At 46.3% G+C, this 20,855-nt stretch overlaps 2 protein-coding genes across 5 annotated transcripts in view; one reads left to right on the forward strand and one right to left on the reverse strand.

Moving 5' to 3' along the window:
* The first annotated feature begins 1,591 nt into the window (after positions 1–1,591).
* On the forward strand, positions 1,592–18,057 carry PIP4K2B (phosphatidylinositol-5-phosphate 4-kinase type 2 beta). 4 transcript variants are annotated; one of them, XM_009274854.2, is made up of 11 exons: positions 1,595–2,366; positions 4,016–4,112; positions 8,101–8,253; positions 9,031–9,177; positions 9,541–9,579; positions 10,955–11,068; positions 11,367–11,625; positions 12,020–12,123; positions 12,830–14,564; positions 15,099–15,135; positions 16,334–18,057. In XM_009274854.2, exons 1-9 carry the CDS (start codon positions 2,302–2,304, stop codon positions 12,908–12,910), a joined length of 1,059 nt encoding a protein of 352 aa, XP_009273129.1. In that variant the 5' UTR covers positions 1,595–2,301; the 3' UTR covers positions 12,911–14,564; positions 15,099–15,135; positions 16,334–18,057. The 4 variants fall into 4 exon arrangements, with proteins under 4 accessions (XP_009273131.1, XP_009273130.1, XP_009273129.1 ...); XM_009274853.2 differs by having other exon boundaries at positions 12,830–15,135; XM_009274856.2 differs by lacking the exons at positions 12,020–12,123; positions 15,099–15,135; positions 16,334–18,057 and having other exon boundaries at positions 1,592–2,366; positions 12,830–14,428.
* Positions 18,058–18,455: 398 nt separating this feature from the next.
* The window catches only part of PSMB3 (proteasome subunit beta 3), an 11,662-nt gene continuing 9,262 nt past the window's right edge, over positions 18,456–20,855 (reverse strand). The window contains exons 2-6 of the mRNA XM_009274852.2: positions 20,645–20,829; positions 20,138–20,245; positions 19,577–19,754; positions 19,230–19,324; positions 18,456–18,581 (exon numbers count right to left, since the gene is read on the reverse strand). Of these exons, the coding sequence (XP_009273127.1) occupies positions 18,533–18,581; positions 19,230–19,324; positions 19,577–19,754; positions 20,138–20,245; positions 20,645–20,823 (609 nt within the window). The 5' untranslated portion in view covers positions 20,824–20,829 and the 3' untranslated portion in view covers positions 18,456–18,532. The remainder of the gene's footprint in view (positions 18,582–19,229; positions 19,325–19,576; positions 19,755–20,137; positions 20,246–20,644; positions 20,830–20,855) is intronic.

Here is a 20,855-nt window from a genome sequence, read left to right on the forward strand (position 1 = left end):
TAGTGGCTGGAGGCAGCGCCTCCTTCTTGATACAGAATTAGCTGTTTTCTCTCCCCCCTCTCTTCACCCTGAGGGGAAATCACTGCATGGGGCTCTCTGATACAGCTCCCTGCAGTAGCTGGGAGCTGGACACCAGTATCTGGGAGATCCCTTCCTCACCTGCGGTCCTCTTGCCTTTCCTCTCTTCTAGCTGTGGCTCGAGGAGTGGCTCAGTGCAGGATTGAACCTTCAGCTTAAGCCGGGGGATATTGACCTCCCTACTCCACTGTGATTACAAATGATGGGAGGCATATGACATTATTTATTCATTCATCTGTGCAGCATTCTCCATACATCCCAAAGCGCTTTATGGGAGTGCTTAATGCTCCTCGGTGCTGCTATAAAGTAAATTCTGGGCAGGGCTTTGAAGAGCACCATCTCTGCTCTTAACGGAGCCAGTTTACTTTCCGCTTATCTGTTGTGTGGGATGATTGCTCTCTGAAAATAGTCGTCTTTTCTCTTTGCAGTCTGACGTTTGTTAAATCCGGTCTGTTTTTTCATTGGTAATGATGGAGAAAGGATGTGAAAAATACGTACCTCATCAAAGGCTTGCTCATATAATTAGACAGCTCACTGCACATCTCCAGAGCTGGAACCTACTTGGTCCTTGCAGAGTTGAACTGTGCCGCAGATCCCACTGCAGAATCCCTCACGCCTCCTTTTATCTCTGCCTCCTTGGAGGAGATGTGGCAGCAGCTATTCGGACGGTGTTGTGTGTCCTGTTGCACACAAGGACCGGGGAATCCCAGAACTGGAGTCCATTTCCTTAGGCTGACGGCTTGGACCCTGTTCCCAGTCAGCAGGGGAATGCTGCGTGCTTTCCAAGTGTGCTGGAAGTCGCTTGACCTGCCTAAGGTTTTGGCGTTGGGAACAGACCCCAGGCCTGACTCCTAGCCAAACCCTGCTGTTGCCAGTGTTGTCTGCTTCTCTCCAGCATTACCTGCTTGGCACAGTAATTATGAGAATGGAGTTGTAATAAAACTGCTTCCTAAATCCAGCATGTTAATAGCAGCTCAATTAGATGGGACTCCTGTGATTCCTGTGAAGTCCATGTGAATGAATGACGCTGGGGCCGTCCTCAGAAAAGGCAGCTCAGAAACTTGCTGCCTCTTGACCTGCTCTTGAACGCTGGCACATCCTTGTCAGTGCATGGGCTTGTCTGGAGCAGGGTAGCCAGATATAGTCCAGAGGTGGATTTTTTTTTTTTTTTTTTTTTTTTTTTTTTTTTTTTTTTTTTTTTTTTTTTTTTTTTTTTTTTTTTTTTTTTTTTTTTTTTTTTTTTTTTTTTTTTTTTTTTTTTTTTTTTTTTTTTTTTTTTTTTTTTTTTTTTTTTTTTTTTTTTTTTTTTTTTTTTTTTTTTTTTTTTTTTTTTTTTTTTTTTTTTTTTTTTTTTTTTTTTTTTTTTTTTTTTTTTTTTTTTTTTTTTTTTTTTTTTTTTTTTTTTTTTTTTTTTTTTTTTTTTTTTTTTTTTTTTTTTTTTTTTTTTTTTTTTTTTTTTTTTTTTTTTTTTTTTTTTTTTTTTTTTTTTTTTTTTTTTTTTACTATTGATGTTTTCGCTGCTGGGTGCTGTAGCATGAGCCTGTCTGTACAGTAGTAGCTGAACGTTCAGTCTTCTGCATCCCTGTATTCCTGTGGCTGCCGCACATGACTAAGGAGCAGAAACAATCTAGTGGAGTGACTCATCCCTTTAGAGAAGGTGGGATAAGAGCAACAAGAGACAGCGAGCGTAGAAACAGCATCCACAGGAGAGCTGTGCTGTGCTGCACCAAAGCTACCCAGAGTCTGTTCTCTGGCCACGTGGAAGACTTTGGTCATCCGCGATTTGTAACAGTGAGAACTAGTTAAGAAATTGGCTGATGCAACATTTCCTAAATAAAGGCAAATGTGATTTATCTAAAACATAAAATCTGCTATTTCTTGGTCTGTAGGTTTGTCTCAATTCTAAGCTGTATCTTGGATGATCAGTGGCAGGTGAACAGATGAAAGAGCCGAGGCTGGCTGGGGAACTACTCACCACATGATTGAATGAGATGCTTCTCATTCTCACCGTGGCTTGTAACCACGGTGTTCTCCAGGTTGCTTCAGCACAGCAAGTTGCTCTGAAAGTCTAAGGGGTTATATTGCTTCAAAACCAGCTTCTGGGGTATTTGGCATCCCCGTAAGTCCATTGACAGTAACTGCAGGGCAGTGGAACTTGGGTTTTGAGTCTCTGTTTCCTTTCTCTTTTAGATCAACGAACTCAGCAATGTTCCCGTCCCCGTCATGTTAATGCCCGATGACTTTAAAGCCTACAGTAAGATTAAGGTGGACAATCATCTATTCAACAAGTAAGTAGGTGCTTCCCAACTTGTTTGCCTCTGTAATTAGAGCTCTTTGCTGTGGGGGAAACTGGCATGTTGAAGGCCTTTTAGTTTGTTCCCTGTTGTAATGCCAAGAGGGTCTGGCATGGCTGGACACATGCCACAAGTCTGTGCCCTGCCCAGACCACTCAACAGGATGTGGTGGTGGGGCAGTCTGTCACTGAGATGCTGTCTTGTGGTTTGGTTTATATCCTTTGAGTGATGAGAAGTCTGGTAAGGCCAGGCTCAGAAGTGGCACTACTTAAAAACAAGGCTAGTTACACATAGATATTCACTGGACGGGGTAGAAGACAATTAATACTTCAGAGTTCACAAAGAGTAACTTGTCCAAAGTCCTAGGACTGGAGTTTGCTGCACATCTTGGTTATGCACAAAACCGATGCAGGACTGTCTCTTGACCCCTGCTGTGCCCTGTCTGGATGTCCTGTCCTGACCAGCAGAACCCAAATCCCAAGACCATGGAGGAGAGGGCAGGAGTTTGCTCTCTGTGACCTGCTAGCTTCCCTGTCTCTTTGGAACTGTTCACAGGAGACAGCCATGAAGCTGCATTATACCCCTGGCCCATGGGGTTTATATAGAGTTACCCCCTTCCCCTTTTCCCAAAAGATCAATTTTTGGAAGCCCTTTTAAAGCCATGGTCGTGACTGGTGCTCAGAGCTGTGTTCTCCACTCGGGCTCTGTGTGTGCGCAGGTCTGCAGCGCTCCCTGATTAATGCTTCATTTTCACTAAGTTTCACAGGGATCAGCTTTTGAGAGTGGGAGTGTGATTCAAAAGTTTGTCTTCTCTGGCACCTACAATTTGCAGTATCTGCTTTTCCCTCTTCTCCTACATAGATTTTAGTTTCCCACGTATTGGTGCAAAGGATTCTCATTGAGAATGAGCTGACAAAATCTCCCACTGTGCCCAAGCAGGACCATCCTCTCTGCCTCTTCCCACTGGGCAGAATAAGAGCTCTGGTAGGGAGTAGATGCGGCATCCCTCAGCAACAGGGGATGTTGTCTGTTGTCTGCTGTACTGTGTTCTGGGGAGGCCCCGTTCCCGGCTGGCGAGGCCTGGCAGCAAAGCTCAGTCTGTAATGGTTGGGATTGGTCTGGAACATGCCAGACTGGAGCTGATTCACCCCCTCTCCTTTGCGTTCTGGGTGAGATGGTTTGTCTTGTGTTGACCTTTCTTTTGACGCACGAGTGATCTGATCTGATCTGAAATCAGAGCCCCCCTCCCTTTCCTCCAGCTTTTCATCTTAAACAGTAACAGTGTGTTGCAGGGCAGCTGTGTTACTGAACGGAACAAAGCAACAAAGGAGGAGGAAAGAGAGAAATTATTCTGTCAAATCTGTGCTTGTGACAGGGGAGATTGTTCTGTAAGACAGACATCCTCATCCAAAGAGCCTGTTAGCCAAAAGCTGGATCCTGCAAGCATTTCTATGAACGGATGACTTTTGTAGGCATCCAAAGAAACAAGCTACCCTAATGAGGGTAAATACTTGCAGAGTAGGGCCCTTGTAGGTAGGAAGGGGCTTGGATATCCTGGGGGTTAGCAGTGAAGTGGGAGAAGAATTGAGTTTGATTTCACAAGCTGATCATTGCACAAGAATATCTTTTCTGCTTTGCCCTAGGGAAAACTTGCCAAGTCGCTTTAAATTTAAGGAGTATTGTCCACTGGTGTTCCGAAACCTCCGAGAAAGATTTGGGATTGACGATCAAGACTACCAGGTACCGTGTCTTTTCTCCCCGCCCTCCTAACGTCTTTCCCTAGGACAGAATAACCAAGCTGGCAGAGAAACTATGATATCAACATTCTTGTGTGGTCAGTTTTTATGGGCTTATAATCATGGTTTGAATGGTTTTACCATCACCCTAAGGGCCCCCAGCAGTAGATCTTGCTGTGCCAGGCCCTGGGCAATTGCAGAACGAAAAGATGGTCCCTGCTCCAGAGCACTTGCAGTCTAGGTATAAAATAAAAGGCAGCAGATGGTTGCAGACAGGCGGGAGCTTGAGGATAACAATGATCTAGTGCAGAACATCTGCAAGGAAAATGAGTCTGTCGTGTTTTTACAGATTCGGGTGCCACTTTAACCAAGTACGTGTGCCAAGCATTGGTGCTGTTGAATTGGGTTTATCAAGGTGGCTGCTGCTTTGGGACGTGTCCCCTAAGGCCAGAGGCTCAGACTTGCCTTGGAGGGGAGACACATTTTCTTGTATTAATACCGCTGGGCTTAAATCCAGTGAAAGAGAGATGTCGCAACTCTCGCTGCTTACAGCAGGGCCAGCCTTCCACACACAGCTCTTAGTCTTACGCACACGGGAGATGTGTAGTAGCAGGCTGCTTGGAGACCTCTTAAATGAGGGAAAAGCCAGCGCAGAAAAAGAGGGTGGCTTTGATAGCTGCGTGGCCTTTAGCAGGCTGAGTGTTAGGTAATTAAACCCAGTATCTCTGGCACTCCACTGCAGTTGATAAAGGCTGGCAATGCGCCAGCACTGACTGGTCGAGGGCTTCAACTAAAATACTCGCTGGAATACGCCAGCCCACAGCGGCACGTTAGCGCTGGCGCGGTGGGTGAGCGGTGCAAGCTTCTTGCTCTCTCCCTTCTTTGCTTCACGTACAAGTCCAGCCATGCTCCCTGCTGCCTGTGTTGTGGGGAGAGGAGATGGGAGCAGAGCTGTTCCTGCTAATCCTACCAAACTGCTTCCTTCTCGTAGTGTGTGTGTGCCCCTGTCCGCATACATCTGCGTATACGCCCTTCCCAAGCTTGTCAAAACTCTCTGTGATTATATCTAGATTATTGCCTGATCTTCCCCTGTTTCAAGGTTAATATAATGAAGAAATCTGTTTTCTTACTCCAGCTGCGTGGCTCATTGCACTGGTGAGACACTACATCTACTTGATCCTGTTTCTGGTCTCATGTGGTACGGGGCAAGGAGCAGATGTGTAGCACCTGCATCCCATCCTCTGCCCCTTGTTCCCAGACCGAGGGGGGAGCATGCTGGTCCCCCTGTGAGAAGGGGTGACCTCTGAGGATACCGGGATCAGTGTTTGAGGCTTTGTGTAACTGTGTCTCAGTTGCCTCTCTCCTGGCTGCCAGGGCCCATCCTACTCTGCTGCCTGTTCTCAGGCACGCTGGGCACTCCGAGGGTGTTTGCTCAAAGTGAGACACGTTTTTCGAGCAGAACTGACAGTCATCTTTGCTTTTCTTCTGCAAGGGGCCGGCCATCCCCAGGAGGAATAGTAAATGCTGGCTGCTGCCTTGTCGCAGCTCTGGTCTGGATGACTGCCCATCTGCTGACGGAGATAGAGCTGAGCCCAGCGTTAGGAGGCAGGTGCCGTTCTTTGTGCCTGTGTGTGCTCAGTGCCTTGTAATTACCTGAGAGCCATGAGTTGCGCACACAGATCTCTTCTGCTTGTGATGGAAGATCTCTTTTATCTTCAGGACACGGCTGCTCAGTCAATGCTTTTCTTGAGCACATGCCTGTTAGATTATTAATTCTATTTCTTCCCTCCTACCGTCAGGCCTGTTCTCTAGGCAGTGATGGCGTTTTGCCAGGAGAAGCAGTACCATTGCCTCCTGGTCTGTTGACAGTAGTTCATGCCAGGCTGTGTATGGCTCTTGAGGAGGCTGCTTGGCCAGCAACACCCTGCCCCTGAGGCTGGCTGTACCAGGGAATTACTTTGTGTGCTGGCTTCCTCCGTACCCTTCAACGTACTTGCATGCAGTGAAGTCATTAGCTCCTAATTATTTTTTCTCCCGGTCCATCCGCTATAGTATATTTTAGAAATTTTTTTCTCAGTTTCTTTTAAGAAATGATCAGAGCCACGTGAAGTAACTTACATAGAAGCGCCCGCAATCTTGTTGGTTCTTAATACCTGGTTTATCATTTATGTTTTACCTGCTGCTCTGAAGGATTACTTCTGCCATCTCTGGGGTAGAGCAGTTTGGCTCTTTAAAAGTGTCCAGCTAGAACAGAAAGCAGAAGACATTCACTGAGCTAAATTCAGGTGGGTAAAATGTGATGGCTTGAGTGGGAATCGAGCCAGGATGATAAATATAACACCCGAACTGTGGAAGAGGTGGGAGTGACAGGAAGGGAACAAAGTAAACCTTGGCTATGAATTTGGTAATGTCTATATGTGGTCATGATTTCTGCTTCCCATCTTCTGTAGAAGAAAAGCTCTGTGGTTTTGAGGTGAGGGGTGATTAAACTGTGTAGCACACTCATTTGCAAATGTCAGCAAGAAGCAAGGGGGTTTTTTTGTTTGCCTTTATTTTCCTGACAGCTTCTAAAGCCGTTGGCAGGAGTAGAGTTTTTCCCCTGCTTCATTAAAGTTTTAAAAGCTTTAAATGCTTCATTCTGAAAGGAAACCTCTCGGCTCACTTGCAGCGTGACAATGGTAAATCCCTCTTTCGCAGCAGGCTCTGCTTGCCTGCGTGTCCGTGTCTGCAGAAGAGCAGGCTCCCTCTGCTGTCTGCTCTTCAGGGAGCTGAGGGAAGGAGAGAACAGTGTAACTAGCAGCTAAAAAAGTACATCATGAAATGCATTGTCCAGCCCTGAGATCCTGAAAGCCACATCTACCTTGAGCTAAAGACCACTACCCAGGTGTCAGTACCACTGTGTTTCAGAGCACAACTGTCCCCATATGCTTGCGCCAGTGGCAAGGAAACGCTAGTGGGTGCCTATGCTGTTGGTTGACAAAATGGCTTCTGAACAGACACTGGTGACTGGGGTGGTGGAGTTGGAAGGCAGTTGCTGAGAAGTCATGGAGGAAACAAGCAGGAGGCTGGTGACCTGCTTGGGTTAGTCTGGAAGGTGTGAAGAGAAGTGGCTCTTAGTGCGATGGGGCTCACAGTAAGTCCCCCTACCTGGGGAGAAGGATCAGAACAAAGAGCTCATGTTGTGGCTCCAGGAATGTGGTAGATACTTGCTCTGCAGTTTGCTTGGGATTTTCCAATTGTGCTGCAAGTATGAAAAGAAGCTGCAATGTTTCGTTGCTAAGGGTGGAGACAGGGATGTAAAGACAGATGCTGCTGGTTGTCGGAAGAACAACCAAGCTATTTATACTCACAATCTTTTTTGTCCAGTTGTAAGAATAGCAGAGGCTGAGGGTGGCTTTTGGTTTCAGGGTGACCTGTAAAGAATTCCCAAACAATGAGACTTCTGCCAGTTTAGACTGCCTTTTGGTGGAAAAGAAGGCAGGCCATTTCATTCATTTTGTTCTGTTTTTCCTTAAATATTGGAAATATCCTGACAGTTCTTAGATTTCCAGGAGGAAATGCTAAAAAGTCTTAGCCTTAATATGCCTCCTTAATAACTCATTAGTAAAAGACATTTTCAAAAACGCATGCCAGGTGTTGGAGTAAAACAGGTAAACAAATAGAAGGCCCAGATGAAAGCTCTAAACTCCGTGTCCAGACTTCTAAACAATTGGGTTAACCTCGGTAGTGCTGAACGCTCAAGGATGCTTGCTTATTAATGGTCACGACTGGGAGTGTGTTTGCAGGTGTGCTCTGAAGCTTGGCGAGGACACTGTCACAGTTACGAAGGTGGAGCGCAAAGTCTCTGGGATGTCTGTTGTTCCAAAGCCAGGTTGTGGAGCTGGCCCCGGTCACCCATGTCTCATCTGCTTTCCAAGACTGCTCTTCTTTCTTCCCCAGGGAGGTGGCAGCTCCTGCCCCTCCTTCCCACTTTTTTGTTCTGGTTCCTTCAGAACTCGGTGACACGAAGCGCCCCAGTGAACAGTGACAGCCAGGGCCGATGTGGGGCCCGGTTCCTCACCACCTACGACAGGAGGTTTGTCATTAAGGCGGTATCGAGCGAAGATGTAGCAGAGATGCACAACATCTTAAAGAAGTACCATCAGGTACGGTGAGTCTGGAACCCTGGGAGGGGGAGGGCATGGCAAACACGTTGGGGAGCACCTTGTGATTTGCTGGGGAACTGGAGCTTGGATTCACAGTTTCCAGCCTGGCAGAGCTTGCAAATAGCTTTTGCAGAAGAAAACAGTGTTCCTTAGCATCCGAGAGCCAATTATGGCACAGCTGCCTGTTTCTTCACAGTGCTGAGCCCCTTCACAGCTCACCCTGTTCCTTACATCAATGAATTATGGATTGTTGGTACCTGAGATCTGTAAACATGCTCCTAATTCAATCCTTTGAATTAGACTTGCCAGAGGGACCAGGGAGGAGACAGTTACATGCAGCAGGGAAGGGGGGCCAAAGTGGGACAGCTGGAAATGTTCTGCCCTGGTCCACGTTCTCTGCCAGTCCATCTGCTCTTTGCTTTCAGATACACTCACGTAACCACAAGAAGTGAAGTTAGCCAGTGCCAACAACAGACTCGCCCCACTGAGACTGGGTGACAGACATGCACACCTAGCCTGTTACAGCAGGCTGGACATGCACGCACAGTGGGATGCTGTGTCTCAGCTCAGGGCTGGAAGATTCTTACAATGTCCTAACTCGCTTTTCTTGAGACCCTAGGAGCCATTTGCAAGCCTTCTTTCCTTTCACATCGGTGTCAGATGGCTGGAACTGGAGGCTTCGCTATCAGCTTCTTGCTGAGCTTGTGTTCTGTCGGAGGTCGGTTTTGTGTGACAGTACCGTCTTTTTCTGCCCTTCCCTTCCCCGCTCTCCTGCAGTTCATAGTGGAGTGTCACGGGAACACCCTCCTGCCCCAGTTCCTTGGCATGTACCGGCTCACCGTGGACGGAGTGGAAACCTACATGGTGGTTACCAGAAACGTATTTAGTCACAGGCTGACTGTGCACCGGAAATATGACCTGAAGGTCAGTGTTTGGAGGGCAGTCATGGAGCTGAGAGCTCCTTTTCCAGGAGGGTGGGAGTTGGTCTTTGTCACACCTACTTGACAAGGTCCCGGGCTTTGCTTTTTGTTCAGGGGATTAGGTTTTGGGGGTTCTGGATGGGGCTTCGCTTGAGGCCCAAATGTTGTACCATTCCCCCATCACAAGTGGCCTACACTACATCAGGGAGATCTGTAAGTCTATCTCAGGCATGAAAAAGGGGTTGAGCACTGATTTTTAAAGATACTTTCATTATTTTTCTGCATGGAGGAATTAAATGGTGTCAATGAATTCTTCGGGAATATGACACATAGTGCAGCAATGCTCTTTTCTTTATTCTTTTATCAGGGCTCAACAGTATCCAGGGAAGCAAGCGATAAAGAGAAGGTATGGACCATTCCTGGCCAGCCTTTCCTTCCTCCTGGTGGTTGGAAGCAGATGGGATCCAACTGACTTCCCTTTTCCAAAGGGGTATTGAGCAGGGGATATTAAATGGGCCCTGAGTGATAACTTGTTTCTGTCCCACCTTTCAGGCTGTGCCCAGTAACTGCTCAGGAAGAGATGGTGCAGATCTGGTGCTGCCCTGCCCTGCTCTGTTATGTTGACACTACCAGGAGTGGGGGGAACTTCCTGGGGGACAATCCCACAAGTACCAAAACCCACATTAGTGCAATGGTGTCTTTATGGAAGGATTTCTTCATAGCGCTCCCTGTGTACCAAACTGAGTCAGGTCAGCAGTTAGCTTTTGCAACAGATGCTTTTATAAACCAGACCAGCTCCTCTCAGATTCTTGGCATATCTCAGCATGTTTGTAAGTTTGGTTTCTGGTGCCTTTAGGAGAACTTATGACTAAGAATCCTGCCCCTGCAAAACTTTGGCTGTGATGCTGCCATGAAAAGTCCTGCTGAAATCACAGCAGTAACTCATGGTACTACATGTTTTGCACATGCACGTGGGATTTTCAGGTTTGGGACCACAGAGAAAGTCTACTCCAGCCTGCCCTAAAATGAGATCTCTGGCATGAGCCAAGGAACTCCCATTTATACTGAATGTTCTGGCGTCAAGGCACGGCTTCATCGTGCCCAAGTGTCCCCAGCTTGCTGGCTGTTTACTGTCTGGTTTTTCTGCTTATGCAGTTTGTCTCAGACGATTCATAGTGGATCTATATAAAGCCACCACGTGCTCATATGTCATTCTAAGAACAAAATAATTTAATTCCCAGTTGCACAAAGGGGTTGTATATTCTTCAATATCCCTGAGAAATCCTCAGGGCCTGCTGCAAGCAGATTCCTCAAAAAGCAGTGGTTTTAATTTTTTCCTCAAGTATTTAGGGAGAGAAGCATTTTTCTTCAAGCCCTCACCCCTTCCCCCCAGTCTGAAGCCAACAAAATGCATTTCTTTTCTATTCTGGGAGCTGGTTGGACCGTTGCTGGCTGGAGCCCAGCTGTCAAGCTTTCGGCCTGCAGCACATCTTTCCGGCAGTCTTTAAAGTTGAGTGGCTCTCTGTGTCTCCCTTCAGTTTCCCCCTAGGTACAGCTCAGCACATGGATTCATTGAGAAATACTGTGCTCTGCCTGATGCCATTTTCATACTTAGTGGACAGGATGAGCCACTTCACCTTATGGACAGGCAAAAGGTCCTGGTGCAACCGCACACTCGATCAGAGTCTCTGTGCAATCACCATATTGCTAATGGATCAGTGTACCAGCCCTCCCCCAAGAAGTAGGGGTTTGGAAAATTTGACACAGGCTTTTTGTTGCAGGCCAAGGATCTACCAACGTTCAAGGACAACGACTTCTTGAATGAGGGTCAGAAGCTGCATGTTGGAGAAGAGAGTAAAAAGAACTTCCTTGAAAAGCTGAAGCGGGACGTGGAGGTAGAGTTTCCTGGGGGACAGCTTTTACTGCCTCCCATAACTATCCTCACTGTGGCCTCTGGCTCAAGGGGTGCAGCAGTGACTGAAAAGCAAGTCATTCCTGGATCAGTCAAGCAATTACAGTCAGGGTTATGCTGTTAGCAGTGGACATATGAGCTCATGTGTAGATTCTCTGGAGTCTAGTAAAGGTTTAGCTCTCACTACAGCCCTTTCTGTTCAGGGAGATACTGGCAGGGTAGGACTGAGGATTTCTGATCCCACGTGGATGCTCTTGTTCTCACTCATCTCTTTCTCCCAGTTTTTAGCTCAGCTGAAGATTATGGACTACAGCTTGCTGGTTGGGATCCACGATGTTGACCGAGCAGAGCAGGAAGAGATGGAAGTGGAGGATCGGGCAGAGGATGAGGAGTGTGAGAACGATGGTCTCGGAGGCAACCCCATTTCTTCCTACGGCACACCCCCTGACAGCCCTGGCAATCTCCTCAACTACCCTCGCTTCTTTGGGCCTGGAGAGTTCGATCCTTCTGTCGACGTCTACGCCATGAAAAGCCACGAAAGTGAGTATCATGGAATGTTGTCCTGAAGAAGGTCTGGAGGGCAGAGCTGTCCTGTGGTCTGGCTGGGCTAAATGGAGTGGGAGGACTGTCCACAGGGGGAGAGAGAGAGGCCCTGCCAAGTCTCTCTCCTTTGCTGTGCAGTCCCTTGTTGTGGATGGTGTGAGTTGGAATGGGTAGAAGTGATGCTTGGAGAGTAGTGGCATGTTCAGAGAGCATGTGGGCCTCTGGTGTGCTGTTTCCAGTCATTCTTCTCTGCCCTTCTACAGCCTCCAGCTGCCTTGCTTTCTCTGCTAGTTGCATCAGAACAGATCTGCCATATATTTCTTAAGGAGGGGGGTGCAGCTGGGCTTTGCTCACAGCTCAGGGTGTGCTAGCGACTCTCTTGCCTTGCTAGGTGCCCCCAAGAAGGAAGTGTACTTCATGGCCATTATAGACATTCTTACGCCATATGATGCGAAGAAGAAAGCTGCACATGCTGCCAAAACAGTGAAACATGGGGTAAGCAGCCTGCCACCCGCAGGGAGGATGGGCTTTGGGGCTTCTGCTTTGCCTGCATGCCTGCGTGTGTGTGTGTGATGTCTCCTGACACTGATTTTTCTACCAGTATGGAAATTCTCCAGTGATCCCGTGCCCAAGAACAGCTCTTCCCTCACTTACTGTCTCCTCAGACTGTCTTGGAAAGGTTTTCCCTCTGGTTGGTTGGAGATGACTTGCATTTACGTCCCAGTTTGGGAGGTGCTCCATTTCCCTGGTGTGGCACCAACAGCCTCACAGAGCAGGAATGGACGGGCTGCAGGGAGACATACTACCCTGCTCCCTTCCTGGGGCCAGTCCTGTTCCCTGGCAGCAATCCTGAACTTCCCAAAAGGGCTTGAAAAAAGCCCAGGTTGGCGGGACATGGAGTTTTTCATGCTCCTTCCAAATCTCCTCTAAACCATGAGGGAACAAATTCAATGCTTTGACTCAGTGGTCTGTCTGCAGAAGATCCAGCTGGAGCTAAAAATCAGTTGCCTTGGGGATCTCTCTAGACCTCTCTGGATGTTTTTTCCTAGAACTTGCAAGTTTTTATGGGTCTTTCCCGGCAGAGACAGGCTGGGCTGACATGATCGTTCCCTGCTGTCCTCCCTCCTCCACCCTTTGCAGTGCTGCAGGGTCTGCCCTTCGAGGAGGGTGTTGTGACTTCTCTCTCCTCTCTGCCTTGCAGGCTGGGGCAGAGATCTCCACCGTGAATCCAGAGCAGTACTCTAAACGCTTCAACGAATTTATCTCCAATATCCTGACATAGTCGTCTTCAGCCTTCAGCGAGAAATGAAGAGAAGAGGGGCTACTTCCAAACAGAGAATGCAGCCTGTGACACTAAAACAGACACTGTAGCAGCATGTGGGGTGTGCATGTGTGTGTGCGTGTGTGTGTGCGTGCAAGAGTGAGTGTGTGGCACTGTGTGACTTAAGAGAGAACTAATTCTAGGTGCACCCTCCAACAGTCCACTTGACCCAGGTGGAAAAGTGGATTTTTATGTTACAGAAGTGCCCAGACATAGATTTGAGGGCTTTTTAAAACAAGAAAAGTGCATTGTTTCAGCACTGCTCTTTCTAATGACATTTTCTCCTCTCTGATCAAGAGAATCCCATAGGGATATGGTATGTGGCACTGTATAAAAGGGGTCGCTGTAGATCACGTTCAGTGGGAGTGAAGCAGTGCCTGATTCCACAAACTACTACTTTTTTTTTTATTGGACTGTCTTTACCAGAAAGACATACAAGCCCTTTTATTTCCCTCTTGGTAGGAATTGGAAGGAAAATAGCTCACCATTTCAAGGACGGAAAATATTACTCTGATAAGGAGGAGTCGCTGAACTTTAGGTAAATTCAGACTGGGACACTTTATATTTTTTGGTTAATTTAAGTAACAAAAACTTTTTTTGTAACTGCACTTGATTTACAAGAAAGACGAGGGAAATGAACATCTACCAAAGATGATCGCTTAAAAAGGTGTAACCCCTAGAACGTAAAAAAAAAAACAAACAAACCAGTGTGAGAAGTAGTAGAGGCATTGAACAACCTCAGATAATAATGTGCTCGGACCCGTTGTGCTTTAAATTGGCCAGCTATGAAGATTTCATAAAAGGAAAAAAAAAAAAAAGGCATTTTGTACCTGTAGATACGGGATAGTATTTGACTATCTGGAACGTTTCCCTGTCGCACCTCAGTCAGGAATTGCCGTGTCTCTTAGATTACAGCTTCACATCGCAGTTCTGCCAGTGTTAATCTAGCTAATGTTCAGTCTTCCTTACTTGCCCGATCTGCAACAGGTACTTGAATTTGTTTCCTGACAGAGGTTCTTTGGTTAGTTGGTTTATTTTTTAAATGGCAATGTGACTTGCACACGAAGGAATTGGACTCGCTACCAGTGGGGAGTGCTGGGAGCTGTGACTGTGGAGCAAGTTCCACTGCTCAAGAGGACTCGGGACTTGAGCTGTGATTGTTTTTACTCTCCTCTGCTCCATACCCCTCTCTAGAGCGACAGTCAAGGAGTGGAAATGTTTGAACACTTGCGCCAGATTTTTTCCCCCCCCCTAAGGAATCGGAACTGATTTGCGTGACTGAATAACGTCCTGTTTTGTCTCCAGAATGCTTGTAATATTTTTCACAGCCAAGCTTGTCAGACTTGCTTTGGGTTTTGTTAGCTCTGCTGCACAACAGTTACAGGTCTTTTGGTTCTTTTTTTTTAATTTTCTTCTTTTTAAGCAGGATTTAGCGTTTTGAACAAACCTCTTGCAGTTGAAACATGTCGCTTATCTGCCTTGAAACTGTTTTCACATATGCCTTTGTTTCGGGAATAAGCTGTTTCGAATGTCTGTCCTGTGCTGTAACGCGTGCTACAGTTTGCTGTGTGGAATTTGGTCCTTTTGAGAGATAACTGGTGCTCATCACATCCTGGTAATTTCCCTAGACTAACGCTAGCTCTGGTCTGGATTCTGAGTGTGGGCTTGGGTTTTTTTATGTTCATACCCACATTCATGATGTGAATCCCCCAGGTCTCGACTTTGAAGGGGACAAAAGGGGGCTAAAGTTTCAGCCCATGAGAGTGCACTGTAAATAGAGTCTTTAAGAAATCGAAAATTAATATTAGGGGTCATAATGGGATATGAATCTTTTTATTCATTCATGGGTCATTCCCTTTGACATGGGACAAATTTCTTCTGCCACTGTAGTCCGGTCCCTATTCTGTGCGATGTGGGGGCTAACACACCGTTGTCTGGGAGGCTGGAGAGTCTCATGTCTTAAGGTGTGTAGCTGGAAAAGCCACAAAACAAATGCAGCTATGAGAATACTTTAAAAAAGGGAGGACTTAGGGGGCATCATCAGCTTAGTTTTGTGGGCATTATATTGGTTGCTTTTCTCTTAAACAATAAGCACTTAAGTTTACTATCAATTAGAAATTAAATACCAATCACTTTTTATTCTTGACAGTTTTAAAAATCTGCATTGAATCTGCAACTTTGGCCTGGTAAGTCTGCCGTTCTCCTTTTGGGAAGCTAGCTTGTACCTTTTAAACTGTTGATCTTTAAATCGTGTATTAAAAAAAAAAAAGAGAAAAAGGGGGCAGGAAGGGAGAAGGAAATTGGTGAACTGCAGACATCCTGCAATGAGACACTACAAAACAAACAACCCAAAGAAAGTAGAAGAATGAAGCTTGCATAACTAGGAGCAACAGTCTCATTCACTGAATTTCATAAACGGGAACGAAATTAAAATGCAGTTAGTTCCTGCAGCAATCTTTACAGAAGTCATGATACTAAGGGCTTAAGAGCAGTTAACTGTATTTTCTTATTCCACTCCAAAGAAACTCCTGCTAGAATTAAATTGGCTGTCTCTGGCTCAAGTGATATGAAAAGCCCCATAAACTCTATTCACTTTAGCACTTCCCCAATTCTAAGAGAAAAAGGGCAGGAAGGGAGAAGGAAATTGGTGAACTGCAGACATCCTGCAATGAGACACTACAAAACAAACAACCCAAAGAAAGTAGAAGAATGAAGCTTGCATAACTAGGAGCAACAGTCTCATTCACTGAATTTCATAAACGGGAACGAAATTAAAATGCAGTTAGTTCCTGCAGCAATCTTTACAGAAGTCATGATACTAAGGGCTTAAGAGCAGTTAACTGTATTTTCTTATTCCACTCCAAAGAAACTCCTGCTAGAATTAAATTGGCTGTCTCTGGCTCAAGTGATATGAAAAGCCCCATAAACTCTATTCACTTTAGCACTTCCCCAATTCTGGCACCTCTGTCAAGTTGCCATACTGTGTGTACTAAAGTAATGAAATGCAATTTTCTCACTTAATGATGTATTACCCAGGTATGTAACTTTGTTTAACATAAGCATTTTGTATATTGTTTACATTTTGAGAGGTAGCATTACGTTAAAAATGCTAATTTTTGTTTCTAGACAGTATTTTTATTACCAGAATAAGAAGTGAAGCTGCAAATATTTGATTTGTTTTTAAAAGGGACTTTTTCTTTTGTTTTTGTTGTTTTGGTTTGGTTTTTTTAAATCCTGTTTTAGGTCACTTTTTTTAACTCAAGTATTTAAAAGGAAAACCCAGCCCTTTCAATTCTGGTTTTACAACTGCTTGTGCTAGTTTATCGTCTGTTTCTGGTGTGAATTTAGTTCTAGTTTGCTGAATGTAGATATTTCTGTCTGTAGCATGTACCCTGCGGAACACTTTACACTGAAGTGCATTTGACTGAAAACCGCCCTCGGCTGAAAGAGTTGCAGTAGGTAGGCAGATCACTCGGATCCTGGTCAGAGTGCAGGATTTCTCAAGAAATTGCAGTGCAATTCTTTGGTCAACCGGAGTTTCAAAACGAAGAAAAATTTAGTGTGCAGTGTCCCTCTCCAGTGCCCGAAGGCAGGGTGAGTTTGTGTGAGAAGCGAGCTGCAGGATCTGTGTTCCTGTGGGTACCGAGGGTCTCTCTCTTTCTGAACACGGGCCTAATCTGTCAAAATTTAAGAACTAAAAACTGCTTTGAACCTAGAATTTACATCTTCCCCGTTGAGATAGCTCCTACAGCGTAAATAAGAGTGGGAGAGGGAAGGCAGAGTGCGGAGTCACAGTTTGGGTGCTGTTCTGCTCCAATAGTGCAATAAAAAACACTCGAGAACCTGTTGGGTCACCCTTTAATAGGAACCACATGTTCCGGAGGTGCCAGGCGGCACCCGCCCTTTGGTGTCAGTGCTAGGAAGAGGGCCTGGTGTTTGCTGTATGTTAAGAAGAATGTCAGCAGGAGTTCACTCCTCACAGCAAGGAGGGGCGGTGGGATCCTTCCCTCTGGTCTTGTACACACCTCTGGTTGACCTGGTTTTAATTATGAAAGCCGTGATCGTGAAATTCATCACAGGGAGAACTTCTGGGGTAGTAGGTGACTCCAGATTCCCTGCATAAATGAGGCTGCGCTCCCACTGATGGTTGGATTATCAGCAGCAGCAAGAACACTAAAACACTTGATTCTTTCCTTTTCTGGGAGGAAACTCCTGCTTTCCCCTCCGGAGCGCTGCCGCAGCTACCGTCAGTGGGGACGGCAGCTGGGGACTCGCCTCTTAGCCCAAGAAAGGCACAAAGCGAGGTTGTATTGTAGTTACGGGCCGTGTTTGGTAGGGGTTGTGTCTTAGCCTCCACGGACGGATGCCTCCCAGTCCTGTGACTACTATGCAGTCTTTATAGGTGCCTCCCTTTGAGCTGCACCGAGGTCAAAGCGTTTAACCTCGAGGTGGTACAAACCTTGCAGAAGTCAGCGTGTGTGTCCTAAACTTGGTTTGCAACACTGCGTAACCGATCTGAGACAGGTCGTCCTTACAGTCGCTCCAAAACCGAAACGGCTATCCTCTCCCCGTCTGTGTCTTAATGCCCCATTTCAGGTTTGCCTGTCAACTCCCCCTACTTCTGCAGAGCCATTCTCCGGTATCCGTATTAGCCACTACTGATTTTCCTTGCTCTTTGAAACGAATTCTTGTGTAATAGCGATGGCAAAGCTCGGGGAACCAACTGCTGGTCATCCGTCATTTTTAGTGGTTTCAGTTTTTACCACTCAGAAGTTGCGCAGGTCTTTCGTTTAGCTGCACAATGCTAAATGCAGCTGGATTGAGTTGTGTCAAGTGAGCGTATTACACACAGGTCACAAGGGTGGGCAGGGCTAATCAGTGCAACTGAAAAAATGTGAATAAATTAAGTTTAATCTAAAACTAAAAAAAAAAAAAGGCATTCTAGGGTTTTTCACTGCTGTTTTTTAAATAGGAATTTTAAGTCCTCTGTGCTTGTCTGTTTGCTAGGAGCAGTTTGAGACACTGTTACTGTTTTGAAATGCATGCATGTTACAAGATGAGTCTCCAACCAGAGAAAAATAAAATTAAAACTTTGTGTACATCTGTTCCTCACTGCTGTCCTCTTTAAAGTGCTCTAATCATCAACTGTTACTCCATGAGGTACGTGGTCGTTTTAAGTCCTAGATTAACCACAACTGGAAAAGACTTGTATGTGCCTGTAAAACGGGGTTTTTAAGTAAGAACTGATTTTACCAAGTACCGAGTCCTGGATATCAGAAGAAATTAAGATTTGACAGGAGAAGTTAATACTGCCGTGGTGTCTGAAGGAGATGCTGCTGACTCCCTAGGGCGCAGCTGAAGCTCAGTCACTCACACATACGGGTGTACTGAGGGAGATTAGTATAGGTGGCTCAGAGAGAGAAAGGTAAGCTCTGCTACCAAGCTCCTTTTGATAGCTTTAGAGATGAGAACTTAATCCTAGCGTTCAGACTCAAGAAAAGGAAAGTTCAATACAATAGAGAGTTTTATTTAAAAAAGTTCCAAGCAGACTGGGATGGGAAGCGCATGAGCAGATGCGCTGGGCTAGTCCATGCGAGCTTTCAGGGTCCTGGTGGTGATCTTGTCTTTTTCACTAGAGGGGGAAAGAGAGAAGACTATTAGTAAATCCGCGTTTAATACCTACGTGCAGATTGTCCCTTCGTTAGGAAGTTGCAGCGCACATAGGTAGTTTTCTTTGCTGGTGCAGGCAGGAGCATCTGAACTTGAAGGCGGCCGTTCCGGCTGAGTAAACCCCATCCTCCCGCCGCTTCACCCCAGGGGAGCTCCAGCAGGTTCAGTAAGCAGCAGTGCCTGGGATACTGCACGGAAACAGCACCGCGAGCAAAGTAAGCCGCTTCAGAAGTCAGTCTGACTGCAGAGTCTGGAAGTTAACGTCGCACCCGGCTGTGGCAAAAAGCATCCTCTTGGCCAGTGCTTACCCGTATGTGAGGAGTCACGCTCCTAAATACCGATGGGAATGCAGCTAGGGAATCCCTATGCAGCAAGAGTCTTAACTCTAGGATTAATTTTCCATGGCTCCTGCAGTTCTAGCAACCGCTACGAACTGCACCAGAGAGCAGCCATGAGAAATAAAACACTTAAAATGGACAAAACATTACTAAGGGTACTGCTGGAAGGGAGCAGGATTAGGGATACACTGGAAGCCGATGCCTTAACTGACTTTAACACACAGCTTGTTAAATTCTACCTCTGTTCTGTAGGGGAAGAGAGCAGCACTTACATTATGTGTACTACCACGCCCATTCCAGATATGGCATCTCTGTCCACTGCATTCAACATGGCCTGCGAGATTGTTTCGAAGAGGTGATCGGGTTCCTGAGGAACAGAAGCTATTTTAGTTGGTGTAAAAATTGAATGTTGAGTCATCGGATTTTGTTCAAAACCCAAAGTATCATCCAAGATGCTGCAAGATCTTTCCTGCAAGCTACAGCCTCTTTGTTCTCCTGAGCCCCTTCAGGAAGTACCGAAGGACAGAGCTTTTCATCCAACCCGCGTATCTCAGGTTCTCCAGCTAACAGCAGGAGGCCGAATCCAAGAATCGGAGCTGAGCCCAGCCACCTCACTCACCATGTCAGGCTCCCAGAGGGACTCGCACATGCCGTACATCTGCTCGGAGCAGGTGCCGCTGACCACAAAGTCATTGGTTATCATCGGGCAGCCGATCAGGTCTAGAGAGCAGATGAAAGGTTCGTGTGTTATGGGGTCCAGCCCGGCAATGACTGGTTCTGTGTAGTAAGGTCCAAACCTGTGAAGAACAACATGGCATAGAGTAGTCCAACCACCTCAACGCAGTACAACATCCCACGTAAATATCCATACAAGGAAAACATCCCACGGATGCTTTTGGTGGAGGACCTTTCAGGTCAACCTAGAAGCACCCTGCAATGGTTTCAGCGTGGCAAACAGGACAAACTTGTACTGCTACAGGATTATTTTAACAATACTCGATGTTCTTTTGCAAGGAGGTTGAAGATAACGTTGTCACTAGATTAAAGTCTCCTTTTGCCATACCACAAGTAGTCTTTACAGGAGCCCTCCTCGGCCTCCCACCTCTCTAGAATCAGATCAACTCCAACAACCACAGCCTTCACTGACAGGTAAACAGCGACTCTGTTGTTTGACAGTTACCGTCTCTCGTAGAGCAGATTGGAAACCATGCTCATAAAAGTCTGAGGTTTGATCTGCCTGCCTTCCTTCAGCTCGTAGAGATTCAGCCTGAACTTCAGTCTCTGGGCACTGCAAGAGATGAGAATCAGCATTAAATAATCTGCATTAAAGCAGAAGCAGGTTCCTTTTTCTTTCATCTTCACCCAGGCCTGAACTGTTCTACTGCACACTGACAGATACCAGCTCCTGACGCGTGCCTGCAGCAGGTAGGTACTCCAGATGCAGCTCCTTTTATACCTGAAGTTATTAAGTCTTAGTAGCGATGTGATCTTAAATCACGTGCAGCTTTATTTTAAAAAGGGAGAAGGGAGACCAAGAAAAGGAATGCTGGCACCCAGCTATTACACCCTCCCCCCCAAATAAACAAAGACATTTATGCTCAGCGTAAGCTGCCACTTAGTTTTTATTGTAAATAAAACCGTACAGGCTCAGTACGGGAACACAGGGGCGGGCGGCAGTCTCACTTACACAGTCTGCACGTCCGTGGCCAGTCCTGCCAATCCAATATACAGTCTTTCTCCCATAGGGAAAATCTTCTGGAAGTCTGTGGTCACCACCTGCGCTTGAATCCCAAACCGCCGGTCCGCAGCAATGGCCACGCAGTTCTTCCCCTTCATGGCCATGACGGCCCCGCCGTTATAGGACATAATAGACTGGAAGAGAAAAGGTCAGCGGGTAG

Source organism: Aptenodytes forsteri, unplaced genomic scaffold (genome assembly GCF_000699145.1).
Source record: "Aptenodytes forsteri isolate BGI_AS27 unplaced genomic scaffold, ASM69914v1 Scaffold640, whole genome shotgun sequence".
In the NCBI taxonomy this organism is placed as follows: domain Eukaryota; kingdom Metazoa; phylum Chordata; class Aves; order Sphenisciformes; family Spheniscidae; genus Aptenodytes; species Aptenodytes forsteri.

What these genes read in the sequence shown, in the direction of transcription:
- PIP4K2B (XM_009274853.2), top strand. Translation starts at nt 2,302, where the DNA reads ATGTTAATGCCCGATGACTTTAAAGCCTACAGTAAGATTAAGGTGGAC. An exon ending in TTGACGATCAAGACTACCAG is followed by an intron (nt 4,113 to 8,100) that starts GTACCGTGTCTT and finishes TGGTTCCTTCAG; the next exon opens with AACTCGGTGACACGAAGCGC. An exon ending in CGCCATGAAAAGCCACGAAA is followed by an intron (nt 11,626 to 12,019) that starts GTGAGTATCATG and finishes TTGCCTTGCTAG; the next exon opens with GTGCCCCCAAGAAGGAAGTG.